The sequence below is a fragment of the Athene noctua genome, chromosome 2 (assembly GCF_965140245.1).
Source record: "Athene noctua chromosome 2, bAthNoc1.hap1.1, whole genome shotgun sequence".
NCBI classification, from domain to species: domain Eukaryota; kingdom Metazoa; phylum Chordata; class Aves; order Strigiformes; family Strigidae; genus Athene; species Athene noctua.
This window is the reverse complement of record NC_134038.1, coordinates 104,485,949-104,513,856: the sequence shown is the minus strand read 5'-3', so window position 1 is coordinate 104,513,856 and position 27,908 is coordinate 104,485,949. Positions and strand designations below refer to the sequence as shown.

Genomic DNA, 27,908 nt, shown 5'->3' with positions numbered 1-27,908 from the left:
AGGGCCAACAGACGTGGATTTCAGGAGAATAGACTTTTTCAGAGATCACCTTGGAAGAATCCCATGGAATATGGCCCTAGAGAAAAGGGATGTCCAGAAGAGCTGGTTGATATTCAAGGATCACCTCCTCCAAGCTAAAGAATAGCCTATCCTGACAAGTACAAAATCAAGTAAAGGTAGCTGGAGGCCTGCACAGAGGAGCTCCTGGCTGAACTCAGATAAAAAGGAAATGTACAGGAGTTGGCAACAGGGCAGGTGACCCAGGAGGAACATAGAAATGCTGTCTGTTCTTGAAGGGATGGGGTTAAGAAAGCCAGGGCCCAATGATACAACACTGTGAGGTGAGAGTGACAGAACAGATGGACATGCTGCCATTCAGAGGGACCTCAACAGGTTGGGGAACTGGGCAGAGGTGAGCCTCATGAAGTTCAAGGAAATGCAAAATCCTGCACCTGGACTGGTAGCCCACTGGCTGGAAAGCAGCTCTGCAGGGGGGGGTGTTGGCATCCTTGGTGGACTACAAGCTGTCCATGAGCCAGCAGCGAACCCTCCCACCGAAGGCAGCCATCCCTGTTCTGGGCTGCATACAGCATAGCTTTGCCAGAAGGGCGAGGGAGGTTGATCCCTCATCTCTCGTCAGCACTGGTGAGACACATCTGGAGTGCTGTGTCCAGTTCTGGGCTCCCCAGTACAAGCGAGACATGGACTCACTGGAGCAATTCTAGCACAGGCCAGCAAGGATGATGAGGGGATTGGAGCATCTCTCCCATGAGGAGAGGCTGAGAGAGCTGGGACTCTTCAGCATGGAAGAGGCTCAGGAGCGATCTCATCAGTGTGTACACATACCTGACAGGAGGGAGTTAAGAAGAGGGAGACAGATTCTTCTCAGTAGTGCCTACTGACAAGACAAGAAAAGATTGGGAGTGTAGTTATCCTGACAACCATTTCACAAGGGCATGTTAATTGCAGTATAACAAAACCAAGTCTACTAAGGTGAGCTGAACCTAGGTCCAAATTCATATTATTCTCTTGCAGCTCTGAAAGCACTTCAAAGATAACAGAAATGGCTCTTTGAGAGTCAACATCTGCCTTTCAGCCTTCTGGAAAATGACAGCAGGGCCTTAGAATCAATTCCTCCCTTTTCATCTTGACTGTATGCTTTGTAGGCTTAAGAGCAGCTGCTCAGGAAGGATTTTATGTTAAAGGATACTATATTCAGAGGTATTTGGGGGGGGAGTGGGTAGAAGAAGAGCTTAAACACACAGAATTACACATTTGAACTTAGGAATACCTTCACTGCACACTCCAAAGTAATCATCCCCCTTCAATAACTCATGTGATGAGTATCTGGGCCTTATGACCTCCACCAGTTCTCCTGCCCCTTCTAGCTGTGCCATCCCAACTCTTCCTGACCAACATGTGCACTCTGTAAAATAAAATTAAAAAAAGAGCTTACACACTGATTAAAAATACACTCCATCTCTTAAAGCTGCAATAGTACTGTTAGCCAGCAAACTTTCTACATGACCAAAACTTCTCACCTCAGGCTGAACCAGAAAACCAAGGTACTTGTATCAAGGGCAGATAGCTATCTGCCTATTAAATCTGCCTCTCTGATCTATCAAATTGTCTTACAAAACTCTATGCTTCTGCTCAGTATTAAGGCAAGACACCAGAATGACATCCTTGCAGTGTGAGGGGTGTGCTGCTGATTTTCATTCTGAGAGAAGCGTAGGATCCTTCACAACTGAGACAGCTCATAATTATAAAGGGTTTGCTATCAAATTGCCTTTGCCAGGCAATGCTGATTTCAGGAGCTCCCATTTCCCGATACTCTTTTATTTCCAGCCTTTAGTGGGCCACTGTGTCCTAAACTGTTTTGCAAAACTGACTGGCTGAAGGGCAGCTGCCAGTATCACAGCTGACTGAACATAAAATTACATGTCACAGCCAAACAGCAAACAGAACCCTGAGAAGGGGGGTGGGGAGGGGCTGGGAAAAGGCATGTCAGAGGACAAGGGAGAGGAAACAGTGAAGACCATAAATACCTAATTTGAATGACCAGATCTCCCTATTTAGACTTTATCAAGGCTTTAATATCAGTTACCTGACAGACTTCTGGGTTGGTTCCTAGAAATTCAGTTAATTTTCTTTACAGCTGTATGTGGCATGATGAAATTTATCTTTTGAAGCAGCACAAAAATTCAGACCAAAACCCTCTATTGTTTTAGACTTAGTAATGTTAAGGTAGCAAATTATCTCCTGGCAAGAACAAGACATTTGCAAACATCAAAAGTAATTTTGTATTTTTATTAATATTTACAAAATATTGAAAATTCGTAACATTTGCCAACTTACACATATCAATGGTACAAAATGCCCCAGTTACATCAGTACTGAATTATAAAAGTTTTATTTTAAAATTACTGAAAAGCACACTTACCCAGTATTTTTTCCATCCAAGTAAATATACATATCCAATTAAAAAATATAAGTATTATATTTTGTTTCAAGACACAAGGGATCACAAAAACATCCATCTTTTTTAGATCCAGGGTAGAATTTCTGTAGTGAGTGTTTTAATGCAAGTAACTCAAATTAAGTATTCTTTAGAGTGATTTAAAAAAAAAGATTTAAGAGTATGGGGAAGCAGAAACAACTTCTACAAATCAGGGTTAGGAGATGGGAAACATAATGATCACAATTCATGCAGTTCTGTCACTGCTGAAATAAAATATTCCTCCCTGAAGCTGTTAAAGACCCGAACAGAATTGGTAGAGAATTCTAGTAGAAACATTTCATGACCACTGCCGTGATACTGGGAAAGCTACCACTTTTTAGTTTCTATAGAAGACAAATTTTTCTAACACATTTTTTGTTGATTTTCAGCCAATATTTACACACCAGTAGACAGTGACCTCCCTCAACAAACAAATCAAAAGCAGGTTTTGGTACATTGCTAACAACATAATATACTAAGTAGGTATTTTTCTTTTGTTTAATCCAGCATGTATGATAATATTATACAGGAATCCTCGCAGAAAAGAGGAAAAAAATTGAGGTTTCTGCCATGGACAAAAACTTTATAAAAACATAATACAATTAAAATACAAAATACATATAATACATGTCAGATTAGTTAGTAGTGGCATTTGAGGTTTCCGGAGACTGAAGAAATTCATAGGGATCGTGAACCATGTCTTGCTGTTCTCCAACACTCAGATGAGAAGGGCTTCCTGTAGAATATGAAAAGAAAAAAAAAAAATCAAAACCTTTACAATTACAGAAAAATAATGGAGAGATACTTAGGTATATAAACAGCATGGTTACTCTACATGTTCCTTTCAGACTTTTAAAGCAAGACAGACATTTAAATGATATTTAAACACGAGATTTTGAAAAAGAAGTTACAAGATTCTTTAGTCATTTAAATCCTTTTTAAAAAAGCGGCCATTATTCTATTACTCTGTTGAAAAATTAAATGTAAGGTAATTATCATCAAACCAACATCTCTTAACTTCTTAGAAATGACACCAAATTGTTAAGTGGTATGTTACCCTATCATCCTGTCTTACTGCTGAATTTTACAGTTGACACTGGAAGGCTAGTGTAGAATCCCACCTGTAACTTGCTGTATACAACTATGTGGAAGTAAAATAAATGTTATATACTCCTTCGTATTTTTAAGAGCATAAAACACAAGTGCATATAGGGATTTGTCAGTATCAATTTACTTCACAATTACTTCAATCATGGCAAATCAAAAAATAAGTAACTACAATTAGCGTCCTTAATTCCACAGGCCAAAAGCGTATCTTCTAAGTTGCCTTTGCAATGCATACTTAAAAATTAAAACATGATCCTGTAGTCACTCAGCACACTGTTTTATCAGAGTAGTTTCATGCAAAGATTTATGTAAATTAAAATATAAGTTTCAACCAGTTTCAATTAGAGCAGAAGTGCTGCAACTTCTGTGACACAGCTAACTTTACCAAGATGATGCTGGTCTCTTTCAGAGGTATTGGAGAGAGAACTCAAATTGGATGATGGCCGGGATCCCACTCTGTCAGCCTGAGCTTCATGGAGGTCCTGCAGTAGCTTAGTTGTTTCATCCAGATGTAAATGGTTATCGTCATGATCAAGCTCCTTCTTTACTTTCCCTATAGGCCACCAAGCAAAAACCTTAATTAGTACGTGCACACTGACTCAGGAATTACTGAGTCACTGTAAAAAAATTCTAAAAGAAATTATCACAAGTGTTGCCTATCACACAGAAGACCTCAATCTTGCATTTTCCTTTGCACCTATGAAAAGCAACAGCTGCAGATCTGTTCTCAGTTTCAAGAAACACATGTTGAAATGAATTTGGCAATCTGAAAGATGAAGGAGAGGGCCATGAGAAATGGCTGAAGCTGGTGCAGGGTCTGGAGCACAGGTCGTACGGAGAGCGGCTGAGGGAACTGGGGGTGTTTAGTCTGGAGGAGGCTGAGGGGAGACCTCATCGCCCTCTACAGCTACCTGAAAGGAGGTTGCAGAGAGCTGGGGATGAGCCTCTTTAACCTAGTAGTAAGCAACAGGACAAGAGGGAATGGCCTCAAGTTGCGCCAGGGAAGGTTTAGACTGGATATTAGGAAGCATTTCTTTCCAGAAGGGGTTGTTAGGTGTTGGAATGGGCTGCCCAGGGAGGTGGTGGAGTCCCCATCCCTGCAGGTGTTTAAGAGTCGGGTCGATTTAGTGCTTAAAGATATGGTGTAGTTGGGAACTGTCAGTGCTAGGCGAACGGTTGGACTGGATGATCTCCAAGGCCCTTTCCAACCTAGATGATTCTGTATGTGATTCTGTGTGTGAACCGACTCTCAGTGTTTAAACAGCTATAAGAGCTTAATTTGCCTTCCTCATCTGTTAAACTCCAGACATGAAATAATGCATTTAGTATGTAGCAAAGGAGAGTCAGTCAAAAGATTAAATATCTAACTTAAAATATAGATAGAATGTTATTATTAAAATATAGACATTATTAAAATATAATGTTACTATTAAAATATAAACAGATATTATTAAAATATAGATAGAATGTTATTATTAAAATATAAAATAGAACGTGTAATTTGTGGAGGTGAAGAATTCTACATCACAGAAGGTTTTAAGAACAGTGTCTTCTCCAGCTACACTGACTTTATATCAAGCCAAATAAAATTGTGAAATTGGAAAGAACTGGAAGTATGTGCCAACACACACTGTTCTTTCATCTGAAGACTTCAAAAAATTTCCCTCAACTTTAACAGGAAAATAAACTCTTTCCCTTCTCTTTGGGCTGTCTTCAACGCAGACCTTGCTAACTTTACAAGAATTATGGTAAGTAGTAATGCCATAAACTCTCTCTGGGAAGTAATATAGAAGTATGATACTTTTTGTACAGAAAGATCAAAGAAGAAAAATGTAAGTAGCCTTCAGTGGAGCAAGAAATTAATAGTAAGACTGCTATGTCTAAACATTATCTATAAAACAGATATTTATTAATTTTTTTATTGAACTGAAATAAAATTATACAATTGCTTTTCAAATAATACTGCATTCATGGGAGAAATTTGAAGATTTTTTTTTTTCTTTACGCTTTCAGTTAAATTGGTTGTTTTATAATAGATAGTTTGGCATCTTCACATTCTGAATTAAAAGTATCTTAAACCTTAGCAGCTGGGTTTTTTTGTGAAGACATTTTTGAACACTTCTGACCAGCTCAACAGCCTGCAGAAACAGGAATGTCTTATGTCTTTAAAGAAGGATACCTATCAAAGATGTATAAAAGTACTGGGATGTTTCAAATACACAACTGCCTTATTTGAAATTTCTTTTGATTTTTGTTTTGGGACATTCCAAGTGGCGATATGATTGAGATTCACATACTTACCTACTTCCCAAGTTATTTCAAAAGACAGCATATGAAGCAATAACATTTCTGAGCCAAAGCTCCACGCTGATTCTTAAAATTTATGTTACTATGAACACATAAAAAACAAGAAAGCTATCAAAATTGCCAGGTACAGATACTTTGGTTTCTTCAGTAGTACGGGAAAAGTTAGCTTGGCTAAGCATACGTATGTCTCAAAGGAAAAACAGATCAAGGTTTCATTTACCTTGTACCATCCACAGACTTTTACCTACGTCAAATGTAGACTTACTACTACGCTTCAAACTTTGTTATTCTTAGCAAATCCAGCTGTTATTTTGCCTAAAGGGTACAACTAAATCATTATTGATGGCTTGTATATTTAATTACTTACCTAATGAACTTAACATAGAAATATCAAGAGATACATCTGAGTATGTTTTCATAGAGAGAAAGTCCAAGTCAGAAGCGTTACTGTCTCCAGCAGATTCTCCAACCTATCAAAATACAAAAACCAGAAAGACTAGCAATAGCGACAAGCTGTCGTATAACTTTTTAATGTTTAAGGTGAATACATGAATCTATACTGTCAGTGTGCACAACACTTTGGAGCATCCATAACCGTTTTGGCTAACCTGCAACTCACAAGCAGCTCAAACGTGGTCCCAGGACTCACCAATCATATGAATGGCAAGGTATCTGCTGGGTAGTCTAAATTTAATCTTTCATCTCATCATCCAGGACTGCTGAAACCAACATTACCAAATCCTCTGGGACTCAATTACATACTCAACTCATCCCTGTTCTGTTGCAGAAGAATCACCGGTCTCCCCCATCATGAATCACTCCAAGATCCCCTTTTCCCCTCACCTTTTCAATGCAACCCTGGATTTACTGAAATTTTTAGCATGTGACTAGTAAAACCAGTAAGGTGGGCCTCCCTATACAGTATCAGCTGGAGTTGGTCTCTGAAGTAGTTTTTCCTATACATTTGGATAATGAAATACACCCTGCACTACAATAATTTCATTTTTTCCATCCCTGCTGCAATACTGCTATGTAATGGCAAAAAGTAAGAGATCAAAGTAAAAATGATTATGCATTCCAACAGAATTCTCAGACATTGCCTATTCAAGCAGGAGGAATAAGACATGCAGGTAAATACACAACCAGGTATTATCTTTTATAAATATAAAAAATGAAACTTAGCAGTTTCATGAATTAATTTAACCAGACACCTTCTACAGAAATACAAACCTTTCCACAAAACATAAGGTATATTTATAAAACCATAAATGTCATTATGTGCTATAATGTAATCCATTTAATTTTTTATGTGAGGTGCCATGGAATGAAGTGCATCTCTTCTGTTGTCACAAATAATTTGCAAGATAAAACCTGTACCACTTACAGAAAGATTTGATTAGTAGCTGCGAAAGCGTAAGATATGCATTATTTACCCCTACTTTCTAACAGATGTTTTCAACAGCTGTGGTAAAACTGATAAGTACTACTGTTTTTTTCCACTTTTACAGCACCTTGAACCTCAAATATTCATCATCAGTATTCATCAATTATCTTTCAGATTCCTAAGAGGTCTTTTTGTCTCAGATTTAGTTATGCATGCTGAATTAAACTAGCAAATACAGAACAACAAGACAGACAAAGCCACTAACTAAAACAGAGTGTCAAGAGAATCCACTTCAAGTACTGAAAGTTTATTCTAGATACTGTTACTTTAATCTCCTACCTCAGAACATGTATATCCTTGCACTGAAACAAAATGAGTATCTCAAAATACTCCCTTTGTTTTGGTTTTGTTTTTTTAAACACACAAACCATTTTACCATAATCTGTTTGGAAGAATCCGGACAGGTATTACGCAACTTGTGTTCTTCTTTTATGAGAACTGGCAAAACCTAAAGAACCAAATCATATTTTAGATCTTAGCATTTCACAGCTTACACTTGTTTCCTAAAAACACTCTTAGTTTGTGTAATTTACTGGTTTACCGTGAAGAAATCCCAGGCGACCACAGAACACTATCGTGTTTTGTGATGTTTGCGTAGGTCTCTACAAAAAAGATAAAGACTAGCTCTTCTCTAATGGGTGACCATATACATTCACGTAAACAATTTAGAACTTATCAGGACAGCGTCTTAGGACGGCATCTTTAGGACCAACCTAACACTCTCTTAATCATATACTCCACTTACCAAGGTTTTCTGTTATATTATACACAATAGATGCACACTAAATAAAATTAGGAATTTGAATGTTGCAAGCCCAGAGACCATCACTTTCTCCACTTTAAATGACAAGAAATTTTTTCCAGTTAAAAAAAATAAGACTGAGTATCAGCATAACTTACTTTAACTTCATCCAATGGTTTTACTGGGATGTTTCGCCTCTAGAAAGACACAACACTAATAATTACTTTCATTCAATATAAGAGAAAGACCTCTCTTGCACAATTTCAAGTATATTCAAACTTTGCACACAAAATGAGATTAGAGACAGGTATCTTTCACATATCTGTAATGCAATTACTATGTAACAGTTACTGTTTTGTAATATTTTAGTACTATGCATTTTTACTAATTTTGAGTCTCCTTACACTATTTCTTTGCCCATAAACTTCACATTCACGTGCAGTATCTCAGTCACTACTTCAGTAACTTCTGATTCCAAACCCTTTAAGGCTGCACTTTCAGAGATATTCATTCTTACTCAAACACAGCAGCACAAAATACTCATGCATAAAACACCATGGCACATCACTGAAACACATTTCATTGCACAAAATCTGTACATACCCGCATATGTCACAATCAAACAGCATTTCTAATTCTAAGTAGCTATTGACCATTTGAAAGAAATCCTCATTTGAAACAATATTCATAAAACAAGGTGGTACACAAGGGAAGGCACATGTTTTGTTTTACAGCTAAATTCAGTGAGTTGTATACACACGTTTCTAGATGTAGAATATTCAAAATATTGGTTTTGAACTTTTTAATTTTTTGAACTAATCCTTTACATTTCTTCCTGTCTCATACAATCTTTTTCCAATAGGGACTGGAAAAAAACACCCAGAAGATTCTAAAGAACCCTCTGTATTTTTCATTCTATTGTCTCCTTTGCCCCAAACATCACCCACCCTTTTCTACTTGTAAGTCTGCAGAGATGTTGCACAATCTCATTTCCACCACGTTAGGGATCACAGAATGGTTTGGGTTGGAAGGGACCTTAAAGATCACCTAGTTCCAACCCCCCTGCCATGGGCAGGGACACCTTCCACTAGACCAGTTTGCTCAAAGCCCCGTCCAACCTGGCCTTGAACACTTCAGGGAGGGGGCAGCCACAGCTTCTTTGGAATGAAACAGAAACAGTCCATTCATGTTATGATGAACTTGTGACATTTCTGCACATTAAGGACACACCTGCTTTAGCTGATAAATAGTTTTGGAATGATCTCCACTAGTGATCTGGTCCAGAAGATCATCTACTATTTTCTTGCTGTAATTTCCAGCATCCTTCACAAATTCTTGTAAGCTAGTAGGAATGGAGATATAAGCATTACAGAAAATGTTTACTTTTGTAAAAAATATTTCAACTCATAATATGGTTTTCCCCAGCTACGCTGCATTGGACCTACATTTTCCTTGTTCTGTTACATTTTTATTCATCTTCAGAAAAGCAATTAAGGCCTTCTACATATAATTTTCTTTTCCTTTTTTTTTTTTTAAATGAAAGTAAATGTATGTGCAAACTTATTTTTCACAACTATCAGCACATTTTCACTTGAACTATCATTGCTAGCATGTTAAAAAGAAAAAAAAGAAGAAAGAAGCTTAAGATTAATTCTTTCCCTCCAAGATCGACAATTTAAGAAGTGGCCATTTCCCTTTTCTAGTAGCTTTAACTGTTTTGAAACTCCTTGAAGTCACTGAAATCTATTACTTGCATATACAAACCTCCTTACTGCTGCGTTTAAAGCAAAATGCTAAATCTTTAGCAACTTATAATATCCTGTGGTCAAAGACCCTAGTAAAAAGATCCATAACAGCCCTGCAATGAAATAGGGTAACTTAGAAGTTATGGAAAGAAATGGAAAAAAACGCCTCACCAAACCCAAAATGAAACAACACAACAAAAAAAACCTCCCACCCTCACCCTTTCCCAACCAGGATGAAAGGTAGTTTTAAGTTTTACAGTGAATTATTTTTTATAACAAGTTTTGGAAAAAAATATCAGGATTTGGATGCTCCTAGTTGAAATTTAGTCCAAATTGCTTTTCATAAAACTGCTGTGAGAAGTTAGGCCTCCTAATAAGGAAGCGCTTACCTTAAGGCACACTGTATCCCAGTTTCATCACCATATGCCGAGTACAGGAGTTCCATTTCATCTGATTTCAAATCATGAAATATAGAGTTGTTTTGCATGGAAGGTGCTGTACTAGCACTTGTAAGAAAGGTTACTGGGCAGACAGAAGAAAGAGATGACAAATGATGACAAAGATCACTTAGGGGTGGGGAAAGAAATAAAAAAAATATTCGCCTTTTGAAACAGATACAGGAAGTGCAGTGTGTTCTTCCCCTCCAACTGAAATCAAGAGCATTATCTCAATGACAATTCCAAACTCTAGAGTCAGTGCAACTATTTTAACCACTGCTAGAAAATAAAGAACCAAGTTGACCACCCCAATGTCACAAAAAAGAGATTCATCACTCTGCTCCCTTTTATATCTCTGCCTTTTTTCACATGTCTACTTCACTGTTGTTTGCCAGTGAGTTTTTGGAGAGCAGATTAGAAACTATTAAAAATGTCAGTAATACTAGAAAAAAAACCATCCAGTCTGTGAAATCCTTGTCATGTGAAACAAAACTGCAAATGACCAAAAGGATTTTTTCTGAACTCTAAGCACAGCTGCTCAGGAAAACTTATTTCCTCCAGAAAAAGGGCAGTACCACTACTGGAAAGCTTCTAGTGTGGCTGAAACACTAAATTAAAAAACATTAATCCATAAACTCCTAATTAGGTTATGTTTAAGCAAAAAAGTCCATTTACTTAAAACTGCATTCTGCTGTAAATGGAATAATTACATATTATAAAAATAACCAAGTGAACTTTCATTTGGAGACAGGTATAATCTGAAATTATTGTATATCAAGAAATTGCTCAGTTAACACAAAGTTAAAACATGCTCTTTGGCATTTACCTTTATTTCTTCGCTCATCTTTAAAGCCCAGTGTAGTGAAGCCAGGTAATAATTTGCTTGACAATGAACTCAGATCCACTGGGTGAGTCTCTTCCTCTAATAATTTGATTTAAAAGAAGATAATTTTTAGAAGAGCATTTCATGTTTAAACTTTATTTATGCTTAATATTTAGACTTTTCTATTTTAAAAAGTTAACATAAAGGCTAAATGTTTTTTAATCTGTACCTTTTATAAAGAACAGGTAGTGTAATTCAGGTTCTCCATTTAAATTTCAAATACACACTGTAAATACGTTTCCATCTCTTATTTACATCTACGGCTTACTCAGTTATTTCACTTTCAAAGTATACAACAACTGTTGTATACAAAAGAAACTGTTCTTTGAGCTAATTCATAAACATTCAAGATCCAGATACTGTGAAGTGATAAAAGCCATTTCTTATGTTGACTAAATGGTAGTAGCTAGCTGTCTGTAGAAACACAGACACCAGGTAAAGAACTTTATTAAGATAATTACTATTATGGCTACAGCAATATTTCTTTCTTTTAAAGTTCTGAGAATCGCTTAATTAAAATGACTCAAATAATTTAGAATATGCTTTTAAACTCAAAAAATCCCAACAACGTTTAGGACACTTCCAGTTACTTTAAATCTCTCTGACTGTTACGGAATCTAATGGCAATTATGCTCAACTACTGAACAAGAGAAAGCAAGTTTATGCCTAGAACCTTACTAGGATAAAAAACCCCAAAAGAACTACAACAAAAATTCAGATTACAGTATTAGCTGGAAATTCAGTGTAACTAGTGTTAACTATACAAACAAAAGACTCTGGAGCACAGAAACATCAGGAAGCAGTACAGTACAGCACACAGAGAAAGTTTGCTCTGCTCCCATTACCATCACCGTACAAATTTTCAATGGCATGATTTCAGAGGTATTAAATCACATTCGTTTTATTAATTTTTTTTCAGAAATAGGTATGGGCATGCTAGCAGCCAAAGTGCTCAATTTCACTGCAGAAAAATTTACTACCAAATGAAAAGGAATTTAGACAGTAACAGAATTACAGGCTTGTACCTCCCAATGAAAAAAATCAACAGAAATGTGACTAATTAAAAGGGTTCATGCCTTCATCAATGCAACAATAGGTAAGCTGTGAATGAGTGTTCAAAAAGTACAGAGAAGGAAGTGCTAAATCCACATGACATAGAGCAGCATAAAGACTATGACAATTTCATTCATTACAAACTTTCAGAACTTCTACATTTTGAGCTCAAAACTAGAAGTGGAAAGCATAAGACAATATAAACAATATACAGCAGTAACACTAACAAAAACCCACAGAAAAGATCAAGGGACTGAAGAAAAACTATTAGCAAAACCTAATTAACTTAAAAATGAAATTTAGCTAATAATTTAAATTATGAAATTAAAAAAAGGTAAAAGATGATTCTGTATTTGCATCTGTGCATTGCACAATTACATAGGACTACAGCACCTTCATTCACCTTTTGTCTATTAGATTTTAACACTACATGGTACCTGGAGCAAAAGCCCGTCTTCTAAGTTATCTGTAAAATTTAAGCACATATACTTTGCTATGAAAAAGGTTATCTTTTACCTTCTTACTGTTAGCATTAGTAAAACAGAGCATCTGAAGAGTGAAAATTTGAAAGGCAAAAGAGAAACATATTGGAGATATTAAATACAGCTGTTGGAGAAAATGGTTTGGAGAATAATTTTAAAAAAAACCCTCATCTATACTACTACACAGCATCTGTATGTACAATTAAGACTTCAAAATCTGCTAGAACACTCAGAATTAGAAATGTTTGCTTGAAAGATTATGGCATTTACCTTCTGCTTCTGGATCAGATGAATTTACTACACTAAATAATAAAGTTCCATCTCCATTTTTTTTCAGATAACCGATCTGTAAATAGAACCACAAAGATACAGAAGAAATCATTCAAAACAGTTCAAACTCAAAGGAGTTGCTTGCTTACAGAGAGAATTATAAAAAACATTTTTAGCTTTATTCAGATCCTGCAATCTGGTATTCCCTTTTTAATACAGAGAATCTTGGGTCACAACTATTATCACTGCATTAGAATATGCTTCAGAAGAGAAGACTTAGGAGCAAAAGTTCATATATCATATATACAACCCCTTATTCATCTTCCTAAATCTGATCTAAAGTTTGAATCCAAGACAAAATCAATTCAATTATAATTAGTATAGAGCCAGGCTTTCTGACTGCCACGACTAGAATGTACTTTCTTTTTAGAAGCAAAACTTGTCACTCCTATCCATAATCTAGCTCGCTGTTTATTTTCAAATCTAGATTGAACTGCTTGTTTTAATCTCACTCACAACCTTCTCTAACTAGACATATTTTTATGAACACTACCAAATTCTTCAAGAGGAAGAAGTGCTGTGACAGACCTATCAGAGCACAAAAACACAATGCTAAGACGACAGCCGATGTGAAAGACAAGAGAATGCTCTGGGGTCTCTAAAGATTGAGCCAGAACTAATGCAACAAACTAAGCTGATGTGAGAAACTGTCTACACATGAATCGTGTAAAAAACACTGTAACTTCTCAGTAAAGATGGAAAATGAAAACTACACTCCCCCTGCAGAAATATTAGTAAATACTTCCAAGTAAATTGCACAATAAATATCTCCCCTTTGGGTTTTTTTGCCTCCCTCTTAAAAAGTTTAAAACTCTCTCCACACATAAGTCCAAAGCTAATGTTGGCATATAATAGAAAGAGGTGACAAATGCTGGAAAGAGAATGAACAGGAACAGTACCTTCAAGCAATGGCAAAAGTTAACAACAGCTGAACTCTAAGAACATGTCCATGTTACCTAGATTCAGTGGGATTTGCAGTGGATTTTCTAGCTGATTAACAGCCTAGACAATTAAGAGCTGCACACTTAAAACAGCTCTTTCCTGAACACTGCAAAACTGACTGCGCCAACATGAAAGGCCTTTCCGGTAAAGCTAGCAATTAGTAGAAGACTGGTATTGCTTCAAAGTGTTTTTAAAAAGCCACTCCTTGGAGGTTTCAAATAGCCTTCTATCCTACCAAGTCTAATTATCCACAGAAATATGCTGAAGAAGCTAAACCTTCTCCCATTGTTCTTTGAGGCTTTACTTCCTAATCCAGTTGAGCCTAAGGTGACTGCATAACAAGGGCCATTGTCCAAGAAACATACATTTAAGTTTGAAGACACAACTGTTACCACCAATGCTTCAAAGCAAATGCTTATTCTGCAACAGCTGTTAAAAAAAATAGGTGGAAAATGCAGGGTGCAGCAACATCTTGATTCTTTTTTCAAGTGCAGTGGTCACTAGAGTATGTGACAATGAGAAATTAAGACAAAGTATAATGGTGGTAATAAGAGTCCACATGACATGAGGGAAACAGAGTAAACGTATGTCAACATAAGTCTGTAGCTAATGCCTGTAGCATTCACTCCAACTGTAGCATGAGGTAATGAAAGAATCCACCATTATCACACAGCTAAGAAAAACAGCTCACAAATGGATCATGGCTGAGAAAACTCTATTAACAGTATCACCAAGCTTTTCCTTCTAACCCTTTGAACAGCACAAAAACCAAACACACAGATCAGAATCACATTCAAAACCATCAAACCTGTGGTTAGCACTGTCCAGAATTCCAAGATGGACAAACTACTGCCATCTGCTCAGAGTTACTGAAGGACATCTGCATTTTGTACTCACAAGGATGTGCTATAGCTGACAGCTACTACTTGTAGGTAAGAGGTTCTGGACTTCTCATTGAAAGAGAGTAATTTAACACTTAAAAATTCCTGAATTCCTTAGGCTGGGTGGGAAAACCTAATAACCCTTCAACCTATACAAAGTTTGCTTTTTCTGAGGATGCAACAACAGGAAGAGCGTTATGCTATTTTAATCACTTTCAATGCTAAGGGCTGCAATTAAGGAAGCCAGATTCAAGACTGAGCAACATTTCACTGTTTTCTGCAAGTGAATTTCTAAAGATGTTCAACACACGATACACCCTGAGATCCATTTAGGACACCCTACAATGGGCTTCAGTGGGAACTAAATGATAGACAGCAGTCGTACTGGTATTCCACACAGAGCACACATCCTAGATGGTACAGTCTTAGAAACTGTAATACTAAAGACTGTTTCCTAAGATGAAATGAAACATTCAGTAGTCAGACACAAAATGAAATTGTGAATTTTGTTGTGCAGTAGACCTTGCTGTTGGGTAGATATCGATTGATCCTATCCCGAGCTTCATCTGCTGCATGTTCCACTAGTGCCAGGACATGTTCTTCAGCAGTGCTATCTGTCAGGCTGCACGCATTTCCCTCAGGTTCAAATATGCAACTAAGAAAGAGAAGAGGACTAGCTGTAGATATTAAAAGCTAAAACAAAACAAAGGTCTGAATTCTGAGTTTGTTAAATAGAACAATCAGTCCCACTCCTCTCCCAGTGTCTGTCTACTTCAGCATTTAAGCGGTATTATAATCATATTATGAAACTGAAGTTTTACAGCAGAAGCTGAGAACTACCAAACTACTGAACTTCAAAAATTTGCTTCTGTAGCTTCATGAAAATAAAGGAAATATTACAAAACAGAGATTGGGAGTAAAATTGCATTAATACAGGGTGAATGCTGTATGTGTCCTTAAGTCTCCCACATGCACAAAAGTGCTATTTTCACAAATTCCAAATAGAAAGATGCAGAAATTACATGATGAGGGAATGGAGACTGTAACTCTTAATCTGAGAAAAAAACCCAAACCAAACACTGCAGCAGGCTGCATTTATGAGGATTATGTCATTTAGTTGCTTGTAAAAGTAGGACACTGCTCCCAATCTAACAGGGAGTCCATTAATTCCTGTTTTTAATATTGGCAATTAGTATTCCTAATCAGTATCAATCACACCATTCCTTCTCATTGAAATTAAAGAATTTAACATTTATCTTTCAGTAGATCCCTTTTCATCGAAACAGTGAAAAAACAACAAATAAGCATACCTAAGATGGAACAGGACATATCTTAGCTATTATATAAAATCAGAGAATGGTAGTATTATAAAGAGAAGTGTGAAGGTATCAGTAGGGTACGGCAGTCTTCATTACATTATATATTTAAAATAAACTTTGTACATCAAAATCTTTCAGGGCATTATATGGACATTAGACACTAGGGCCAAACACCTTAGGTACTGGGTAGAGCATCTCCTCACACCAAATCCATTTCTCTCTCCTGGGGTATCTTCTTCCATTTGCTTAGCTAAGAATTTCTCTCTGTATAGAGATTCAGATCCGATACACAAGAAAGTTTTGCTATTAAAGACAATAAAAAGATCACAGGATCATACTATTATGAGACACATGTGTTACACGATTTTTGTTTCATTTAAAGTTTAAGAAAGGGTGTACACAGCAGGAAACTCCTCAACTTTCTATCACACTCTACAGAATACTTAATGGACAAGAATTTTGAGAGAATTTTCAGAAACTTGCAACATCCTGAACAAAATTTTCAAAAACTACTTAAATATTAGGATGTTCAAGTGATCAAGTTGCTTTTTCAACTGCGGTATAGAGGTCTAAGCTGCTTTAACACTTTGCAAACATTGACTTCAGCTCTTTCTCTGTTTTTAACTGTGAAATATGAAGGCAAAAACATCTGCTATTGGATTCAATTCTCCCCCCAAAGCTCTCATTGTACATCAAAAATAATATCTATCCAACTGATGACAAAATACAAGGGTTTAAAAGGTCAAGTTAATTAAAAAAACCCCAAAATAATTCCAACTACTGAAGTTACATAAACATTGAAAAGAACAGGAAGGTAAATTTATACCACAACTGACTGCAAGGAAACTGGTATCAGGATAAAATTAAAGGTCAGTTATTTTTAACTATCTGAACTGCATGTTAAGGTAGATATTAGAGACAAAGCAGTACTATATTGCTTGGCTGTCTCAATTTCTCGCTCTGTTAGCTACCTGTATTTGAAGATGAGCACTCAAAAAGTGGCAAAGTATGAAGTTACTCCTGTAATGGAGTTTGTGTAAGAATTCATCAGAAAAGAAAAATCTATTATTCTGAGCACCAAATCATCTTTTAAAAAACACAACCAAACAAAATCCAAACCAATTCCCCCTCAATCAAGTCTTGTTTACATAAAAGTACTTTCAGTTAATTCCTATACACAATCCCTTAAACAAAGAGCAAATTACACTTTGATAATTCTCCATGATAAAGCAACAGGTATGTTTCTGTATGCTGACATTAGAACAGTTCCAGCCAAAAAATTTACTCAGTTAAAAATTATTAAAACATGTGGCTGAAGTTCACTTTTAGCAAAAATGAGAGAGCATGAACTTGAAGTAAGTCACGTTTCACTTTTTTTTACTTTGAATGTTTAAGAAAGAAGCTTGCAGAACACATCTACATGATCAGATTATTTAAGGGATGACTAGTAATGCTCTCTTGCAGTTTTATTTTCATAAAATTCCCATTGATATAAAGCTCTACAATTAAATTTCAACATCTATCCTAGGATGTCTATGTAAGAACACTGAACAAGGTAATTTGCTTGTAAACCAGTTTCTGCTAAAATCTCTTCATAAAATAGAAAATAAAACACTTTAATTTGACTGAAATTAGATTTTAGCCATAAAAACACAACTATGGGACATGGGGGCGCCTATTAGCTGGAAGATAGCTATTGTGCTAGCAATGTACTTCACAAAGAAGCTTAGTATGATTTCACTGGGAAAATGTTATAATCTGCTCCAGAAATAATCTTCTGCACCTCTACATCCTGCCTGATAAGAGTAAAGTTAAATAATTGACTGATATGGGGCCACTTTTCCCTCCCAGAAAGAGCTTGGTTAGATTTTTATATAGTATATCATTTTAGGGAAAAAAATAAAAAAAGACAAAATGTGAAAAGGCATTTGCGGCTATGTTAAAAATTAAAGAACATTTCAAACCATCATGAGAAGAAAATAGTCATTATTTAAAAGAGATATAAATAAGGATAAGAATATCTATATATACATTTAAGAGTAAATGTTTAAAAGAATATGCAGTCATTCTTTCAATTGTTTGTTTCAAGTTGGGAACCCCCGGGTTATCAAACTAGTTCTACAAATAAACAAACAGTATTGCCCATTTATCCTATGGACCACAAGGAGAAAGGCTGAAACGAGGTTTTTTCCTTAATTTTTGCTGCTGTCTAGTATTATAAAAGCTGCAACAAACCAGTAAGCATGCCCATTAAAACCTTTACCTAATAACTTCTTTATTTTGCTTTTTGGATTTCTTGGTAGTCTCTGCTTGTACAGGAACAACTTCAGGGACAGGTTCCTCAACTGCTGTGTCTTCATCACCCAAAAGAGCTGCCTGCTGAGAAAAATCCATGTCCTGCATAAACGACATGCTGCGCTTCAAAGCTAACAGCCGTTCCTAGAATCAGAAAGGACAGAGCGGCAGGGACTTAACCTTTCCCTCATAGCCAAGATGCTATGATAATGGGATGGGATGGGAATGGCCATGGCCTTATTTTGTTCTTAATGCCTCGTTTCCAATGGCGATGCAACATGATTTGGTCATGGTAGCATGGCATCAGAATTTCTGCAGCCCAACTATCAAGAGAGAAACAAACAAAAAAAAAGCTGCATATGCAAAGACAACTGCCTATTTTACAAAAAACTTACCATAACTGCAACACACACACACACACACACACACAGAGCAGCCTCACCAAAATGACTTCCATTTTACAAGCCAACAACTGTATTTGAGTAAAAACTGTGTTTGCACGCGCGCCTCTGTGAAACCCCTGAAACCTCCCCTACACCCACCACCTTCAAAAAAGAAAACAACTTCCTTGCTTATACAAAATAAAACTTGAATGAGATCTCATTTGCAAAGTTTCAGGCAAAAGCAATGCTTTACAGTTAGGTTTTATATACGTGGATCTTAATTGCTTCCACTGATGCCACTGAAAGAAGCTCCTACAAACTTCAGTGGTGCAGATGAGGTTCAGAAATAAGGGTGTGGTTGTAACAAGAATGCTATCAAGCCCTTAAATATTGCAGCACTAATAGGCACTGCTGTAATTAATCACAGGTGGATGAAATAACATTTAACATTGTTATTAGTTATGTTCCTTCTAAGTACGACAAAAAAAAAGTTTCTGCTTTTTGTTTTAATAGGTCTCTTACTTTGCTCATCATCTTAAAGCCTGTGTGCAGTATCTTCTTGGCTAGTTTGTAGTAAACAGTATCTGGTCTGTTGTAAGTCATTGCATTATCACACATCAGTTTAAAATCTGCCTGTAAAATACAAAACAAAAGAACAGTTAAGATTTTTAACTCCTTTGTTAAATGACTGGAAGATACCATTTCATCATGCCAGCTCTGTGAAGAACACAATATTATTTTAGCAGCAAGCTTATGAGTAAATGCAAGCCAAAATGTAACACAGAATTGCAAAGGTTCAAGCCCTTTTTGCTTTTTCAAGATGCTCAGATTTGTTTGAAATTGGCTTTTTTGTTATTAAACAAACAGAAGAAATGGAGAAACTGACAGAAGGACTGAAGCACCACGTTAAGTACTTTTTGGTGGCTTTCCCACCTCCTAAATCAGAGTAGACTTGAGAAATACAATGACATCAGGAAGACAGAATGTGTAATACATATAATTTTAATCTTAATAATTTGACTTCTTCAATTACTTGCACTAAAGCAAAGAAAAAAAAAAAAAAAAAGAAAACTTCAAAGCATAAGAAACAGCCTTCTAGATGCTCATCCCATGCAACAAAAGAACAGAACAGCCAAGCCTGATTTTGTCTTCTCTTTTGAATGGTTATCTGTCATACATAATTTCATGTACTTTGTACTGATGGAAGTTCCCAAAACAAAGGTGCAACACCCTCCACTGCAAATAGAACCCCCAAAAAATTGTTGCAGATTGCAAAAGCTTTTTCTAGTCACATTCTACTGATTTGTAGAATAAAGCATGGAAAGCATTATTGAAAAGCTCTATGAAACGCTGATTTAAAAAGACATTATATGCCTCTGAAAATTTCTAAAGTTGGCAAATCAATAACCAAGAATCATGCAGTAGTCTTTCCAGACAATTCACAAATTGGATCCTAACAAATTAAACTGGTGCCTGATTTAAGACTATATTTTTCTCTCTTACTAACTTCTCAATATTTAAACAATGATTGTTCAAGCAATTAGGTTTCATTTATTCTGTAGACACAAATGTGAATGTTTTTTTGTGCATGAGTTCACTATATTTGATGATGACTTCATTATGTGCAGAAGTGTATGCAAACATATTAGCATGCTTTTTGAAAAGTTAACCCGTTGAGTTTACAGACCAGTGAACTGGGATTGGACACAGAAGTTTTTCTAGACTTTCTCTAGCACCCAACATTTACACAAAATAACGTTGCCTTACTGCAATCCTGATCAGATTCTGTAAAAACAAAAAATTATTTTAGTTCCTGTTTCCATACAGGAATGTCAAAGCAGTGCTCTCCACTCTCCTAATCATCCAGTAGTTATCATCAAGCCCGTACTAAGCAAGTTGGTGAACAGCAATACAACAGGTAGTCTGTGACACACTACAGCATTTAAGCCATCTGCCTTCACTTAATGAGACCATCACAAAAACAGAAATCGGGAAGGTGACATGGAGGAGCAAACTATGAGCCAAGAAGCAGATAAAGAATCCCTTGTGAGCTATACATCTAGCTATAGCCTTTGAAGTACCACAGAAAAGGACAGAGAAGAGTCTTCTGCTTGCCCAACTTTGAAGTAAACCCTTTTTTTTGGCAACAAAACTGATGAGCTCTGTGCAGCAATTTCCCTTCTTCTAAATTCAGCAAATGGTTCTTCCAGATGCTACTCTGAGATGGATTATTTATTGGCTTGTGACTAGCCTCAGCTAGCTGTAATAGGTATGTCAGAAACAAAAGATAACCCTTTGAGCAGGCCTTGTTTTAGAGGTCAAAAACCTACAAACAATTCCTGTATTACACAGAATTACAAAGGCATAAGCATAATTAGGTACGCTCATACATCTAGAAAGGCAGTTCAATCTCTGTCACTTTAAGATGGACAGACTTCTACCAACCATTTACTGCTCCTCAGAGTATCAGCAGAAACCAAGTCCTTCAGAAAAGAATCTGACAGTCTAACCAATACTGCGATTTTCATTTTTTGTAGGTTGCTATCCCATGTTTCATTACTGCAACCTTGCCTGTAACTAAATAGAGCCACAAAGCTCCCATTCAAACTTCCTTTTTAAGCTGCCAAATAAGACAATCCAGCAAGCCAAGAGAATTTAGAGACCTGAAGGTATTGCTGATGGCAATACTATTATAAATCCTTCTTTACTATTTTCTGTAAAACTCTATACTTTTTTTGAAAAATAAAGCATCCATCTTTGTCAAAGCAACTGTAAGAAATACAAGACAATTCTCTGCTTACCTTGTTGGACCTTTCAAAAGAAGAAATTAACCCTGAGAGGCAAGCCAAGTGCTCTCTGTCAAGTCTATTATATCAACACCACTCTAGAAAACAGTAATACTGAAGGCGGCTAATATAACTTTACTAATCAGTTAAAGACAACTCCTTTCTTTCCAGGAACTGGGAATACCGTGAAAAGATTTCTTACTGTACTGTCTGTAAAGGCACAGTGCATCCAATAAAGTATTACAGCAACAGACAAAACAGCTACAGCAAATTGCCAATAAACTTGCCAATTTCCTGCCAAAACATCATTGCAAATTAAGTTATATGGAAAACAGGATAATTAAAGACAAAAAGTTTGTAGTTATCAAATCTTAGAAAAAATGCTTCAGTATATCCAGTTTTCTTGCAGACATGTCACATCAAAATTGCCTTTTAATCAATCTAATCAGGTCTAGATTAAAAAAAAAAAAAAGCTCCAGGTTCTTCAACCACTTAAGTCTTTTTGATACTCTTACTCATGTTTATGTCTAGCAGCATAATTCCACAGAACTTTAGAGCCTGTTCTCAGTTTCCACAGTAATTTCTAGTAGAATCTCACAAATGTACAGCTTCCACAGTAAAAAACAAAGCAAGAAACCCATTCTAACATACAGAATACACAAAGTGCTCAGTTCTGAAAAAAAATGCACAATAATTAATGTAAGAAAGACTCCTATAGTTAAAACAGAATCTGCCGTCTCTTACTGAAGAGTTCTGAAATAACTAAATCTCTATCAATTCACCTTGAATTCAGTGACTGATTTGTATTCATTCGCTGCAATTTTTTCCTTCATTGTACCAAAATCCATGGGGTGCTTTATTATCATGGAATACCCAGGAGCAATGGCATCCGTGACTGGAAAAGCAAAAAACCCATGAGGATCTTTCCTAAAAATAAAAACAATAAATTTAGATTTATATCAGCAAACAGAATGATCATTTTTTTAGTACCACATTACTTGTATAAAAATAGTACTACTTAAAAAAAACAAACACTAAAAACACTCTTGTAAAACAGAAGCGTACTTGAAAAATTTCCTGATACAGGAGAAAATTTTGATTACACATATGTAGACTTTTTGAAAAAGATGCAGCTAGTTCTGGAATCACCTCATTATTTCTAGTATGCTTTCTGTGTCTATTTACACCCCAAATGGGTCTTTTTGGCTTCACTGAGTAATGACCTCTACAACTCTTCTTGTTCATGAAGTCCGCTAAAAATAACTAGTGTTTAATATTTTTAGTTTCAAATTCAGCTTATTGTTATGTAATAAAAAAAAGAAAATGAAATATTTTGGTTGGGGTTCTTTTGGGGTTTGTTTAAGAATATGAGGGTTAACAACTTATGGAAAACAATAAAATAAAAAGCCTCTTCTAATTAAAGAGGATTATCAAGTGAGAAGGTATAAGCTTGCTTTGGTATCTGATAGAGGACACAGACTAAAACAAAATTTCAAGAGAATAGTTCAACTTTTTAAGCTAGATTCCTGTTTTTTAATTCCTAAACTAAGTCACTAATATTTAATAAATTCGTACTGGCAGTGTATCCTCTGTCCAAAACACTTCCCTGCCAAAAGCTAGGATAGCATAGTTGGTAATAATATTCCTCAACTAATATTTAAAAACTACCAGGTCTGACATGGTTGCAAAGGTTACCAAACATATTTCAGTCAGTCTTTAGGCACTTTTTTCAAGCTGAAAACCAGGATAAGAAGTTGTAAAGTAACATATAAATATGCATTAGACACCATCGACACAGCTGTAGACACAATATGCTTAATACCTTTGAAGCTGGCGAAGGAAGTGTTCTAGTAATTGCTGGATAGGTGTGCTCTCATTTTCAGCTGCAGTTTGAGACAGAAACACGGATAAGCACAATTAAACAGAATAAAGGTATATTTATTTTTAAAAATACAAATACCAGAGAGAACATCTTAACTACAAATACAGCTTGTACCAATCTGAAGGCCAATAAGACATGGATGTCAAAGCAGAAGCACATCAGATTTCTAAGCATACAGTAACTACTTCTTCTATCACTTACTGAGCTTTAATTACATTAAAAACTAGTAGATAAATTAGATGTAATGGTAAGTCTAGTAGTTGTAAGAAAATGTATTAGTAAGGTGAAAGTAAGGTGTTAAGTATTTTTACAGGAAAAGTGAAACTTGGCTCCCCAAATACTGCATTTGGGAAATCCACATTCTCACAACATGTTATCTGTACAATTTTAATGGTTTCTGCACCATAATACCCATGCAACTAGCTTCTATGAATATTTTCAGTCAAAAAGAGTGTCAAATAGACGCAGATTTGCTGGCAAGAGGGGCACTTTCTACAATTTCACTTCCTGTACTGATTAAACAGAAACACTATGCGTTAATTACCTGTTCCATGCACATACTTCAGACAGACTAATATGAAGTTTGAAAAACTAAAGAAGCAGCATGATGAAATCTAGAATTAAAATTCCAACTCTTCATCATGATAATGGAGAGACATTTCCCCTCCTTACCAGAATAGGTAAGAACAACTTATATCCTTTTGAACGACATTTTCCAAGCATATGAAAGCAGATGCCTTGTCAATACAGACATCAGTTTTTAATTTGTCAGTTTTTCAAAGCTCCTGGCTATCCAGAGACATAAAGCTTCAAACAGAAGACTTCAGTTACCCCTATTAGGTCACCTTGACAGTTGATGGACACCATGACTCAATTTAATCTGTGGTCATAATTAGAAAATTCCTCAATAAATCACTTGACCAGTCAAAAGGCAGTGTTTCAAAGACAAGACTCAAAATATTACGAAAGGCCCAATTTTTTGCCACTAAGTTCCATTTCCAGGCATATGTGTACTGTGATCATGATGTATACGAAGATTCTTCTAAGCAAAAGTTTCTACAGGATAATGTTGAGTTGTAACTATCAAGCAATGGCTACGGGTGGAGAAAGCGTGGCAAAATCTGAACAGATTAAAAATGCAGAAGTTACCACACACAACTGATAAGTGATGGTGATGAGAATTAAAGACTGGGAAATTAAAACTGCAGAGACTAAGGTCTTTAGAGACACTCTTTTGTAACTTATTGCCATACTTTTGATGAAAATAGATACTAAAATTAAAACTCCACATAAGTTATAAAAAAAGACCAGAATAACAGCTAAGCAGTCTCCACAAGATATTTTTGCCTCGAACTGAGGAAAATCTAGTTTCAGATGTTCTGACCATTGTTCTGTAAATGCTGAGGAAATGCTAAAGAGAAAGAATAAGGGAACACTATGCACAGTAACGCTTTCGTACTAGCTTTATTCTGCCAAGTAACAGGAGACAGAGACAGGTGTCTTTATCAAGTTCAGTCACATGAAAACAAAGCTACTAAAATCCAAAGGCAGTAAGAGGAATACTGTTTTTTCAGGCAGCAAAAAGTTCTGAATGTTGAAAAAAAAACTGTCTCTAGATTTCAGCAAATCCTCACGGAAATTTTACACTTTGGTACCTTTGATAAAAGCTTTACTGTTCGTGCTTTTAAAAACATCCAAGATGATTTAGTTTTTCACACTGCTCACCTGGCTGAGTTCTGCATGCTCTGACAGGACGATCTGGAGGAGGTTCAACCTCCACTTTTTTCCCAGGGTCAAAGTCATCAGTTTCTCCTTCAGTGTCACACTGCTCTTTCTCCCTTTTCCTCTTTTTCTCTTCCTAGCACAGGAGAAAGACGACAAAATTCAGAATGTATATAATCTATCATTAGTTACTGTACTTTTACTGAAAAGAATGTTAAAACTCTGAAGCTATTTATATGTAAAACTGCATGATAATAAACTACATCAAAGAGTAAAGGAAGTTAATTTGCTATTCAGTAAAGATCAGTCTGCAGCTCTGATTTGATCAACGTGTTTTTGTTGTCTGGTGCATTGAACAGGAATCAATACAGTACACGGTAATTTAGGAAGCCTACAGAAGAACCATAAGGAATGCTCTGTAGCAATGGTGGCAATTAATAGTCTCTTCCTGAGCTTCAAAGCAAAGGCATATCTGAGTCATTCCTATAATCTCACAGTCATTATTCAGGTTTCATAGAAAAGCACATTAATCTTATTTAGACTACAGTTATGTTACTTATCTACCCATTAGATTAAAAAAAAAAAATTAATCAAAACACCCCTCCATTTAGCAAAGGCACAACAAATAATTTGATTTGATGCTGCAAGATCTTGTATTACAGACAGTTGTTTTGCTGCATTTCAAGTCGCAGCCATACTCTCAACTGAGACACTGGAAATGTCTGTACAAAGAAAATTTTCCATTATCTGTATTCACGAGCTTCTCAATGATTTTACAAGATTTATCACTTTCAAGTAGTACAAGCCTAACAAATAAATCAATTCAAAATGACAGATGTTATCCATACACACATACAAAGTACCAGTGAAAAACTGTCATATTGAGAATATCAAAGCCACATGACAGAAGAGAATTAAAAAAGCAGATATGTCATAAAATCATTAGTACACAAAAGAAATAATTAAAATGAAGTTGTAAAGGTAACTACCATAAACACTTTCTTGATTTCAGTCTAACTCCCAGAGGTTCAGTACGGACAACTAAGGTGACCGCACCATGTGCTAGTAACAATGCCACAAAGCGTACAGGTCATTCTCAACAAGAGCCAACAAGACTACTGTGCCACAGCACTCAACAGATCAGATTTCAGAAAACTCTTTTGAGTAAACATATCAATTTCAATGTCCAATAACGTGGTGTATCTCAGGCACAGAAACGCAATCTAGATTTATTTGAAAAGCTGAAAATACACTCCTCAAAGGGTAGCAAAACACCTTTCTGACCTGGCTGAAATACAAAACATCCATCTTAAAAACAGAAGTATTTATACCTACAGACAAAGCAAGTGGATAAGAAAAACAAGCAGTTACAAGAAACAAGCTTTTACTTTGTTCAAAAAGTCATCACAGGGATATCTTTTTAAATGGGAGAAACACACCAACACAGACACAGGTTTTCTACATCTGTGAAGTGCTGTCTCCAAACAATAAGCTTCTTGCAACAGCAATTAAAAAAAACCCCAGGGCTTACCTTCCTCTTCCTTCTTTCCTCATCATCTAGATGCTTTTCTTTATCCTTCTCAGACTTTTTTTTCTTTTTTTTCTTCTTTTCTTTATGTCGTTCTCGCTCATGATCTGATCTGTCATCATAGTAACTAGAATCATGCCCTGACCCAGAAAGTTCAGTCACTTCACTTCCTCCAACTTTAAGCACCAGCTTTAAAGGTTTTTCCAAAGGCTTATCCACATAATCTAAATTCAAAAAGTAAAACATTTCATAAATGCACATGGAGGTGACAGCATACAGCAATTACTGACTGTTCTTCTAAAAGTATGCAAGAATTTGCTGCAGTTTGAAAATACATGCAATACATCTGGAGAGAAAAACAATAGCCAAGACTAACAAATTCAAGTTGAGAAGCAGTTGTTCACCACACTTTACCATCACGATTTTCCACAAGCCTGTAATATGTAAGGAACTAACTCCTCGGCTTTCCCTGAAAGCATCACAAGATCCTCGTCAGAGTAAGGCGAAACCAAGTTATCATTCAACCGGCGCAGTCACCGCGACCCGTTAAGAGCCGCACGAACCGCGAAGAGGGTTGGGCGCGCAACACACCGCCCCAGGGCCCGCTCCGCGTTCCCCGCTGCTCCCCCACGCCCCCCAAGCCGCCTCCGGGCGGGCGCGGCCGCCTCCCGCCTCCTCCACGGTACCGCCCGCTTCCCCTCGCCACCCCCCTCCGCGCAGGTGCCCCGTAACACGCCACTAGCCCCCTTCGTCCTGCCCCGGCAGCCCGGCCCCGGGTGCCCCCCCGGCAGCTCAGGCGTTCAGAGCGGGGCCGCCCCCTCCAGGCGCTCAGCCGAGACCCAGCCCGCGGAGCGACGCCGGGTCCTAACAGTCGCGGGCGGGGGACGGGGGGAGGTTGGGGGAAGAGGGTAGACGCGTCCACCGGGTACAAAGACGGGTTCCCCCCGGTTCTTTCTTACCGCTGTAGGCGGTGGCGGAGGCCGAGCGCCATTCCGCCTTCTCCGCCTTATGCTTCTTGTGCTTCTTCCCCATGGCGGAGCCGGCCCCGGCAGCCGCGGCCTCGGCTCAGCCCCGCCGGAAGCGCTCGGGCGGGACGAGCCCTTCCGCCTGCCGCGGAGGAAGATCCAGGTCAAGGGGGAG

The 27,908-nt window shown here is 36.9% G+C and overlaps 1 protein-coding gene across 11 annotated transcripts; it reads right to left on the bottom strand.

The window, feature by feature from the left end:
* Positions 1 to 2,304: 2,304 nt before the first annotated feature.
* On the bottom strand, positions 2,305 to 27,852 carry BRD9 (bromodomain containing 9). Of its 11 annotated transcripts, none has more exons than XM_074899785.1 (18): positions 27,728 to 27,852; positions 26,772 to 26,992; positions 25,244 to 25,376; positions 23,459 to 23,519; positions 22,419 to 22,563; positions 19,373 to 19,483; positions 18,436 to 18,611; positions 16,347 to 16,475; positions 15,376 to 15,508; positions 12,971 to 13,046; positions 11,109 to 11,204; positions 10,235 to 10,367; positions 9,331 to 9,442; positions 8,259 to 8,297; positions 7,735 to 7,806; positions 6,282 to 6,384; positions 3,993 to 4,160; positions 2,305 to 3,236 (listed from the first exon to the last, which is right to left on the bottom strand). In XM_074899785.1, exons 1-18 carry the CDS (start codon positions 27,798 to 27,800, stop codon positions 3,136 to 3,138), a joined length of 2,082 nt encoding a protein of 693 aa, XP_074755886.1. In that variant the 5' UTR covers positions 27,801 to 27,852; the 3' UTR covers positions 2,305 to 3,135. The 11 variants fall into 11 exon arrangements, with proteins under 11 accessions (XP_074755886.1, XP_074755887.1, XP_074755889.1 ...); XM_074899786.1 differs by having other exon boundaries at positions 16,347 to 16,436; XM_074899788.1 differs by having other exon boundaries at positions 18,436 to 18,551.
* Between the last annotated feature and the right edge of the window lie 56 nt (positions 27,853 to 27,908).

Coding starts and splice junctions, on each gene's coding strand:
- BRD9 (XM_074899785.1), bottom strand. CDS start 27,800: ATGGGGAAGAAGCACAAGAAGCATAAGGCGGAGAAGGCGGAATGGCGC. Junction 26,993..27,727: donor CTCCGCCACCGCCTACAGCG/GTAAGAAAGAAC, acceptor TTTTGAATTTAG/ATTATGTGGATAAGCCTTTG. Junction 22,564..23,458: donor TTCCTTCGCCAGCTTCAAAG/GTATTAAGCATA, acceptor TTTTATTTTTAG/GAAAGATCCTCATGGGTTTT.